A 10,503-nucleotide genomic window follows, 5' to 3' on the forward strand; every position below is an offset into this window, starting at 1 on the left:
AGCGGACATATCAAAATATTTTATTCCAATCAATACATAACACGTGCTTGGGTTCGAGGGCAAATCGGTAGTAAACCACTTACCTCAACTTGGTCACAAAAGTCCACGCAAATAATTCCTTAAAAGTTTAAAACCTTTGGAAAACTTGAATCAACCAAAAATTGTGGCTTGGTTCAAGACAAGTTCCAAAACTTGATTCGATTAGCCAATCTGATCAAGAATTAAATCCAAAATCAATAACTTAACTTTTTCGATTATTACTCTCAATCCAAAAGAATAACCAACCAACAACTTACCCAAAACTTATCGACCAATTTTCTGTAAAACGAAAAATGGTCTCTAGCTTGATAATCAATGCATCAAAACTTCCAAATCTTGAATCCAAGTTTCACATACTAATTTAACCCAAAATCAAATGGGTGAATTTCACCTCCCAAATTATATAGAAAATAAGTCTTACCCAAGGTTTTTCTCAAGATTCTAGCAAAGATTGGGCAGTGGTGGCTGATGGCGTGTCAGCTCGTGGTTACCATAGATAAGTAGTGGGTGTTACTGTCAAACAGCAAAAATTGTTTAGACTAACGGCTGGTAGTGAGGGTTTTGCATGAGGAGGGTTTGCGAGAGTGAGAGATAAAGGGAATTTCTAGTTTTACAGATTTTATTCAGCAGCGATTACGAACAAACTAGAGTTTCAAAGAACGATCCAACCATTCAAAGTGAAACTCTATATGTCTCGAACTGACCAAATTTTAGCACGATCCAGGTTCAAACTCTGAAAATCGACAATTTTGTCGCTGAAAACCGAATTGCTTTCTCCCCAATTTTTTGCCTCTTTTCACTCTCATTTAATTTCGAAAAAAATCTCAATTCTTTTATTTTTTTTTTCAAATTTTTAAAAGATAAATAAAATATTTTATCACAATAGCTCCAAAAACTCCAAAGATTCTATTAAATGAATAGTCAATTAACTTTTCAAATTATCTTAATCTAGGTTTCAAAAACCAAAATTAAATGACATAAGATCCATCAATTTGATAAAATTAAATCCCTCCAAATATTTAAATCAATTCAAAATCATATGAAATTAATTATCTCTTTAATTTTTTTTTTAAGTTAGCCCTAAAATTCAAAATCAAAGGAAGCAAAATTCAATATTTTTAAGATAATAGTTCAAATATCTAATCAATTAAATTCAATTTAATCAATAAAATTTTTTTAATTATTTTCATTTGATTTTAATTTTCTAAATGAAAGGAAAATTTAAATTCAATAATTTTAGATAATTAATTTAAATTTTCCTAAAATTCGAAATGATAAATTGCACATGTCCAAAATTGTACTCTAACAACTAAAAATATTAAATAAATTCACGTTTGAAAGGATAAAAAAGGGAAGTAATAAAGAAATAAAAAGCTCGACTCACCTTCAAGGCACGTGAAAGCCAACTGCCGCATTCACAGCCCTCAACTCCCTCACCCTAGTTTTAATCCCGCACGAATTTAGGCATAATTTTAAATATACATCATAAAAAAAACAAAACAAATTTGTATCTAATAAGCCATTAAACTTTAACATTGTTTAATAAAAATAAATTTTCAAAAATAGAAAATAAGAAAAAAAAGTATTTAAATAAATAATAAAGTTTTAATTATAATTGTGATCTATCACAAAACAATAGAAACTAGTACAAGTCTATCCGTGTCTATCAAAGATCAAAATTGATAGAAGTCTATCATTAATACTATAAGTAATAAAAACTTATACAATTCTATCATTGATAGAGGTTGATAGAAGTCTATCAGTGTCTATCAGTGTTTTTTTTTTTTTTTTTTTGTTATTTGTGTAAATAAATTAACATTTTTTCTATATGTGAGAATTTCATATTAATAAATTTCAAAATTTAGAATTCAAATACCTTTAAAAAATAAAAGTTTTATTAAAATTTAAAATTTATTAGTGAATTATTTTTTTTAAAAAAAAAAAAATAAAATATGTCAAAGATTAATTAAACAAGAAAAAAGAACAAAGAGACCTATTGAAACAACATTGCATGTTTGAGAATCTATTAGACTTTTTTATGTTTAGAAATTTATTGGACACACACTTAAAAGTCGACTATTAAATTACTTTTAAAATTTAGATCAAATATTAATTTTATACTTCTTATAATTTTTTTTTAAAGTTTAGAAACTTATTAAATACAAAATTAAAAGCTTTAGAATTATTAATACACTTTTTTAATTCAATTAAAAATGATCAATTTATAAATATAGAAAGATGAATTAACTGATTTATCAATATAGGAACTGTCTATACTGATAGACGTGATATTTTACTATATTTGAAAATATTTTCAACAATTTTGTCATCTAAAACAATTATTCTTACCTTATTTAATTTAAGCTTTGAATTTTTATAATATATCTATTTATACTCCATATTACACTTCATTAGATATACATCACGTAATACATATAATTTTAGAGATGAAATTTCCAAATTTTTATTAGGAAATCAATTTAGACTTTCAAACAAGTTTTATTAATTTGATATTCGAAGACTAAACTCTTAAATGTAATAATAATAATGATAATGATAATGATAATGATAATAATAACAATAATAATAATGATAATGAAATGTTTAATTGGTTAAATTATCCTTTAGAAAAAAGTAAATTCAATATTCGGAGCTTCTTCTTCTTCTTCTTACCACTCTACAAAAAGCTTATTCTTCAGCTCTGCAAAATTCTTCCATTTCAACTCTCGAGGAGTTTCTGCTTTTCTGAAGCCTAATCTTTCTCTCCATCTACCCGTGAATTGAGGCTTGTGTTCTAGCGAAGCACAATGGGCTGTGCTGGATCGTCGCAGACCAACGGAGACGGTGAGGTTCACTTCGCTTCTGTGATTCTTTTCTTCTTTTTATTGTCGGAGAAATTTCGTTTAATGTTATTCGCTGGCTTGACTACGAGGAATATTTGATGATAATCAATGCATGTTGATTTGCTGTGCTACGGAGAGCGGGAGTGTTGGTTTGAGAGCATTGAATTTCTTGGAAATGCAATGGATTACTCTTGATTTTCTTTCTTCGGTTATAGCGTTTCTTGATGCTGTGAGTTTTTTTTTTTGTTTTGTGACTGTGACAGGAGATTCTTGAGCTTCACTTGTGATTATCAGATTTTGTAGTGGTGAATTAACCAGGATGAACAGTTCTCAAATTCAGATAATTACATAATTAAGGAATTAATTATATTAGTCACATATTTTGAGAATGATGGTTCAAAGTTTACTTAGTGTACTGCTCACAGATTCATTGACATTTTATGTTGGTGATTCAAATTCCACCACGGATTGATTCTTTCAGATCAATGAAATTGTCAAGATTTTCGGTCGGAATATCTTGGCATAATTGTGGCTGTAAACTAGTTTCGCATTCAATGAGTTTTACTAGATTAATTGTGAAGCTGTGATGTTAGCATTCTATAACTAAAAATTCAGCCATTAACATATAAACGAACTGTACCTAAAGATAATCAGAGTAAAACATAATCTCTCTCCTCATAATATTGAATTAGTCAAAACAGATACTTATATGTTAGATTAAAATGAGAGGGAGAAGATACAAAACAATTTAATTAACAATTAACAGAACAAAACCAACTCAACACCTATAAACAAATATACCCTATTAGTACCTTATATTTATGTTTTATACTGCAATTAAAAAGGAAAGTTACAACATGCTAGTTTCTGGAATGTCAATTGTCTTTTGACTCTTTTCCATATATCTGCAAAATGTATAAGGTAATAGCTGTACGTGTATTCCTCCCTATCCCTCTCTATTCTCGTGACAAATACTGACAAAGTACAGGAATTGTTGATCTTCTTGTTTGTTTATAAAGAGGAAAAGAACTTTTCTGAGGTACTGAAATTGATAGAAGGCACTTCAAAAGAGTAAAGAAAATGAAAGATAAAGTAGCAAAAATGTTTAGGATGAAGTTTGTAATTCTCCTCGGTTTTTTTATAGTGCTGAAGGTTTAGGTATTTCATTTGAACTTTTCAAGACGACCATGCTGCTAGCTTCAATCTGGCTTTGTTGGTTTATACTTGATTAAAGCCATCAAGATGGGACTGAAATTACTTCTTTATGTAGGGTCCATAAAGAAGATACGGAAGCCAAAATCGTGGAAGCATCCTCAGCCAATTACAAGGTCTCAGCTCATGCAACTACGGGATGAGTTCTGGGACACTGCACCTCACTATGGCGGCCGAAAAGGTAGTCTTGTCTCTGAATATTTTTTACCAGTGTTAAAACTATTCGTGGTTCATTTGAGGTTAGCTGATCAAACAAGTTACCAAGAGTTTATATAATTAGGAATAGGGCTTCTTTTATTGTAGCAAACTATGAAGTAGCTCATGATTTTTGGTCTCAGAATCTACTTCTCTGACTCGAGGAAAATGTAAAACTAGGGATAGATGACCACTGTAGTTGCAGGGGACCCCATAAAGGTTGGGATGAATTATCCCTTGGAAACAACTATGATATCTTTCACAGCTATAAGAATAGTTATTGGACCTATCTCCAATTTCTAGGATCCTTCCATCGTTTTTCCTGTTTCCTAATAAACTCAGTTCTTCAGTTTGGAGATATAAGGTTTCCTATTTTTATGCGGATTCCTGATTGCTGTTACACCCACATCGAAGAATCTCTTCCTATTGTTTCATTTTTTTTAGGGGTATGAAGAAATATGATGTAGAGAGCTTTGGCATAATTGCTTCAGTCTTTTTAATTATTATTATGTAGCTAGTTATTAATTATATTATGAATAGTTCTTTTTTTGTGAGTAAAGATTTGTTGTAGCTAGTTACCTAGGATTATGGAACTTGGTTAACTAGAAATTCATGTCTCGACTACACTTTTATAGGGTTTTTTTCTTTTTCTTTTTTTTTTCCCCAGTTGGTTACCTCTTATTCTATTTAATTTCGTGGGGTTTCTTTCCCCTCTATCTTCTTTTAGTGGCCTTAGTATTTTTGTAAAGCTTAATGAAAACCACTGGGAATCACCACAAAATTTTGAAGCGACTTGCCTCATTTGAATTTCTTTTCTCTCACAACGGATTTTGCTGTCCCTTATCGATCTGTGGTTAAAGACATTAGTTCCTATTTTTCTCCAACTTTTTGCTTTCACTTCTCCCAAATGGTTTTTATCCCATTGTTTGCTAGATAGAAAGCAATGCTATTTGTAACTAAAGTCAATGCTATTTGTAATTTAAGTCAAAACTGTGTTGGCCCTAACTTTGCCTTTAGACTATGTTCTTGCTGTGCTTTTATTTGATGCAAACCTTAACCTTATCCATATGAAGGTCTCTATTTCACGGCACAATTTTCTTTCGATTTTCACTTTCATTAAATGACTACAATTGATTTTAGTCACCAATTGAAATTCTAGATCCCAGGTATATAGTTGTTGCAAATGGCCAAATAAAGTTCCAGTTCCAAAGATCCTTCAATCTTCTACTGGTCAATTCTCTAACATGCCTCCCCAGTCCCCAAAATACTGGATCACTTCAAAATTTGAACAAATATTGAGCTTAAAAATCACATGACAAAAGGATAATCGACTAATTGGTGGACCTTGCAATAAACAGAACTCTAATACAATGAGAGGTCTCCGTCTTTAGCAACCAATTGAGAGAAGTATGTGAATAATAGGATATTATTAGAGTATTAAGGGCATATTAAACATGAGATTTGCAAATTGTGAGAAACATGTAAACTAATAGGTTCCTAAGATGAATATAAGAAAATTGTCAAAAAGAGGAAGAAAAAAAAAAGAAGATGAATATAAGAAATTCTCTCTCTTGTTTTCCCATCTTTGAGCTACTACATACCCTTCAAATCTTTAACATTGACTTCATCTTTCTTATACATTCCTTTTCCTTTACATCCTGCACTAAAATTTACTAACTATTTTCCATGGCTACCAGAGATTTGGGATGCACTACGAGCAGCCGCCGAAGCCGAGCTTTCTCTTGCACAAGCAATAATAGACAGTGCAGGGGTCATCGTTCAAAATGCAGATTTGACAATCTGTTACGATGAGAGAGGTCCACAGCATTGCTTCCCTTAAGAAATTGTGATATGTTATTTTTAGTTTAATCATCAATATCAATCTTATCGCAGGCGCAAAATATGAACTGCCCAACTATGTTTTGAGTGAGCCAACCAATTTGATTCGTGACAGTTCATAAAAAAAGGTAACCCATAGCTACATTTCTATCGTATATAAATTACATAGGTTTAAATATTGTTTTAGTCTATGAAGGTTTCATGTTTGTCCCTTTCATTAACATTAATTACTTCATATCAAAACATTATTCCCTCATCTTTTACAGAGCAGATCGATTTAATGCATTCTTTCCTTTCACTTGCCTTGCTCTAACTTCCCGTAAGTTGCTTTTCACTATATGGCCAAAATGCAACATCGTCCATTTTCACATTTCTTGTACAAAAAAGGAAAAACAAAGATCAGAAAATGTTTGGGAACAAACCTTCTGCCAGTTTAGCAGTGTCATAAACTACTTGATTACTTGTATAAATAAAGATTCAATGAAAGTTTTAAAGCACAGTGATTGAACGTCGTATCGTATAGGGGGAAAAAACGCAATATTGTGGAATGGTGCTTTTTCGTCGTTTTGGATGTTTTTCCTTTTAAATTTTTTATTCGTGCATTGATATATTTTTAGGTTTATTTTTTTAGCCAACTTATTTATAAATATAACAAAATGTTACTAATAAGTTTTATGATCTATATTTATAGATGTCTATCAGTGTTTATGATAGTATTTTATTATATTTAAAAATATTTTTAGTAGTTTTACTATTAAAAGCAATTACCCTTTTTAGTAAAGTATATTTTTAGTTTTAATCTTTTTTGGTTCATAATTTTTCCATCTTTTATTTTAGATAATTTTAGTCTTCTACTTCTAACTTTTAAATAATTCTATTGTTTAAATTTTTGCATAGAAAACAGTTTTTTTATTAAGTTTATTTTAATTATTCAACAAATACTTGACCTTAGTTTTAGCTTTTACATACTTGTGTATTTTGAAATCTAAGGTTCACTAAGATAGTTTTTTCTGTCAAGGAAAAAAAAACGATGCATCTCTCAAAGTAATTGTTGGCAATTGAGTTTCTAGAAAAATCAACGATAAAATGAAGTAAATCAGTGTTTAATAAATTTTAACAAAAAGTTAGGTTATAGTATTTAGTAAAGATTAAATTGTTATGATTAATAATAATGACTAAATAGAATCTTTATAAAAAAAACTGTATTTTTCTTTTTGTTGATAATTCATATTTTAAAATATTTGTTTAGAATGTCATATCATATATATGCTTCAACTTAAATTTATATTTTTTGTTTCCTTTACGTTATTTCTTAGTATAAGATTACTTGTTAAATAGAGGAAAAGTATGTGTAATTTTTTTTATATAAAAAAGTATGATATTATTTAGGAAAATTTTCAAAAGAAACAAATAATGATAGATTTCTGTCAATCTCTATCAAAGAAGATTAAAGTGAAGATTAAAGTTTTGTTATTTTGTGTAAATAGTTTTCCTTATTTTTTTATTTTTGAAAATTTCTCTATTATTTAATAAAAAAAAGTTGGCATGTATTGCACTAATTGATTTGAAATTTTAAGATATAGAAATTGATTTTTGTGACGAAACGATTAAATATACAAATCAATTTTAATTTATAAAGAATAAAATTTAAAATTGAAGTTTTGTTAGGGAGTACAGTTTATTTTACAAGAATCTATCTTCAAGAGTTAGGTAGTAAGGAATAAATTTTAAAAATAGGAAGAATAAATGTGTGGTTGAGAAAGTGATTCTAACAAATTTATTGGTAATCAATCTTATCAAACACGTGAAACGTTAAGGTTTTTATATAATCCCAAACATCGCTTCAAGATGTGTGTTTTGGAGACGGTTTGAGATTTGTTATAGTTTTTCAAATAAATTGTTGTCAAATATGCTTTTCATACCACAATTAGAAGTATATTTGTACTCAAGTAAATTGTGGTATAGATTTTCCTAATACACATAATTGAAAATATGATTTTCTTTAAACTAATTTACAACCATCTCGGTAAGAGTCTCAAAATGAGCCAAATTCAACTGTTATGATGCTTATAATATCAACCTTGAAGTCAGAAATTTAATTTTTCCACCCACATATTGTTAAAAAAAAAAATCATGTGATATAAAATGGGATACTTAAAATTATATTTTCTTTGCTTCAAAACATGTTCACATATAAGTTCTAGACGGTTAGTAATATCTCTAAACTTTTTTTGTTGTATCAATTAAACTTGTGAACTAATAATTGTATTAATTTAAAGATTAATTTAATCCATCAATTTATCATTGGGTTAGCCCAACCCTAAAAATTAAAGGTTCAAGTTCATCCCAAGCACAAGTCTAAAGCCTAAAGACATGGTTTGAATTTAAATCAGACCGACTCAACTATTGTCAAGTCCATGGTACAACCTTTGGGCTTGGTTAATTAGATCAAAAGTTCTGATCAACCATCAACTCGCCTTAGATCGGTTCATTGGTTTATTCCGGTTATAGCTTTGAATAAATTTATTTTGTATTTTTATTATATATACTTAAAAAAATAATCATGTTAACTACAATATATCTAAATATGAGAGTAAGATGTGAGAGGGGATTCAAATTATGTAGAAAGTGCTTTCGAGAATGCTTTTTCGGAATCATTTCTACAAAGAAAAGGGTTGGTTTCAATGAATCCAAAATTCATTGCTTTGGTTGGTTTCTGAGTGAGTCTGATTTTGTTACTTCCACAAATAATCATTGTTGGAAATGGGGTAGACATTAGACAGTCCATGTGGCCCTAAAGTTTTCTAATTTTTTTACAATAAAATTTGGTCAAATATATTATCTCATCCACTCTCTCCCTCAGAATTGAAACAACAACTATCATTTTTCAATTATTTCACATCTTTTACAAGTTTTGTATGTGTTGAGTTTCCTCTTATCAAAGTCTCTTATTCTATCTCTAAATGTTATAATTTATTAAAGAAATAAGTATATGACATTAGACAATATTCTATTATTTGAGTAAATTTAGATAAAAGTATAGCAAAAATAGCACCAATTAATTGCGTATGTAACGGAATTGTCTTTCATAACAAGGCAAAAATTGTATCTATGCGCATTCGCCTGGAGTTCGCTCCTAGAAATATAGTCATCCCTATCCTCTCACGTCAATCCCACGAGCCTTTTATCCATTCTCATTTGATCACAGCGGGGGAGCAAGTCAAAATAGAAAAACTCACATCGGGTTTAGGGATAATCAGACTCGAACGGATGACTTCCGCCACGTCGAGGCAACACTCTACTACTGAGTTATATAGTTTGAAATTGGCTATATTTATTTAAGGGTGATTAATGCTTGCTGTTTTGGTGGTTGTATAAAGAAATGTTTTCCAGATGTCTCTTCAGTTGTTGATTTTGTAGATTATTCTTTTTTCTTATCTATTTTTCCGGCGATATTGTTTTTCTAAGGATTCTTTCCTTATTTAAGTTATGTTGCTTTTGAATGACTCTAATTATCTTTTTTCATTGTGCCTTTTTAAGAGCAAGTTGATATCTTGCTAGGATTGTTGCTCTTTCATATTTTGTTTGAAGAGAGTTTCGTTCTCGTAGTGGCCAAACATGAGAACTGTGATTCGAAATCATTATTAATCTTGAAATTGTACTTGTGATCATTGTTGAAATGAGCTTCGTGAGAAGGTTGTTCTAGGTCTTAGGGGACGCCCAAGATTTCATCATTACTCGAGAAGGGATTCCCTAATTTAGAGTGAGCTTAAATTCATCACGTGAAAAGGTTTTCACAAGAAGGTGGAAAGATTACGGTTGAGGGGAAGTCTCACATTTAAGGGGAGCCTAAATGATTGCTTATTAGTATTCTCATACATAAGGGGAGCCTAAGTTTCCTTGTGAGAATATCTCACACTTAGGGAGAGTCTAAGTATTCATTCATTGAATTGAGCTATTCGTGTATCACTGTATTTGTCATATGTTTACAGATAAGTATAACGTTGTAATTGCTTGAATTCATATTAGTAAAAATATCCTCCGCGGACGTAATGCTCCCCAGACGTAGGTGGTATTTCACCAAGCTGGGTTACCAAACCTTGCGTTTTGTCTATCTTAGTTTATCTCTTTACTTTCTAATGTTCTTACAATTGTTGACATACCGTGTGTGACATTGTTATACTGTTTGATCAGTTACCTTTATTTCAACATATATATATATATAATAAACAAATTATAATGCAAGTAAAATAGTCCCCCAATATCTCTTTAAGATAGTGTAGATGACTAATAAATATCTAAACTTTTAATTTTTTAACTTTAATAAGTCCCTTAAAAATGTCTAATATATATATATATATATATATATTATATA

The 10,503-nt window shown here is 29.7% G+C and overlaps 1 protein-coding gene across 4 annotated transcripts; it reads left to right on the forward strand.

The window, feature by feature from the left end:
- Nucleotides 1-2,678: 2,678 nt before the first annotated feature.
- LOC120073863 (ubiquitin domain-containing protein 2-like) lies at nucleotides 2,679-10,167 on the forward strand. Of its 4 annotated transcripts, none has more exons than XM_039026780.1 (5): nucleotides 2,679-2,883; nucleotides 4,153-4,275; nucleotides 5,987-6,106; nucleotides 6,183-6,256; nucleotides 9,337-10,167. In XM_039026780.1, the coding sequence occupies exons 1-4, from the start codon at nucleotides 2,847-2,849 to the stop codon at nucleotides 6,248-6,250; spliced, it is 348 nt and encodes a 115-aa protein (XP_038882708.1). In that variant the 5' UTR covers nucleotides 2,679-2,846; the 3' UTR covers nucleotides 6,251-6,256; nucleotides 9,337-10,167. The 4 variants fall into 4 exon arrangements, with proteins under 4 accessions (XP_038882708.1, XP_038882691.1, XP_038882701.1 ...); XM_039026763.1 differs by lacking the exon at nucleotides 9,337-10,167 and adding an exon at nucleotides 6,395-6,750; XM_039026773.1 differs by lacking the exon at nucleotides 9,337-10,167 and adding an exon at nucleotides 6,400-6,750.
- The last annotated feature ends 336 nt before the right edge of the window (nucleotides 10,168-10,503 follow it).

The sequence above is a fragment of the Benincasa hispida genome, chromosome 1, assembly GCF_009727055.1.
Source record: "Benincasa hispida cultivar B227 chromosome 1, ASM972705v1, whole genome shotgun sequence".
NCBI lineage: Eukaryota > Viridiplantae > Streptophyta > Magnoliopsida > Cucurbitales > Cucurbitaceae > Benincasa > Benincasa hispida.

Bases quoted from the DNA above. Each gene is read 5' to 3' on its own strand.
- LOC120073863 (XM_039026780.1), top strand. From the start codon at position 2,847: ATGGGCTGTGCTGGATCGTCGCAGACCAACGGAGACG. The intron at 2,884-4,152 runs GTGAGGTTCACT...TTCTTTATGTAG, and splicing joins GTCGCAGACCAACGGAGACG to GGTCCATAAAGAAGATACGG. The intron at 6,107-6,182 runs GTCCACAGCATT...ATCTTATCGCAG, and splicing joins AATCTGTTACGATGAGAGAG to GCGCAAAATATGAACTGCCC.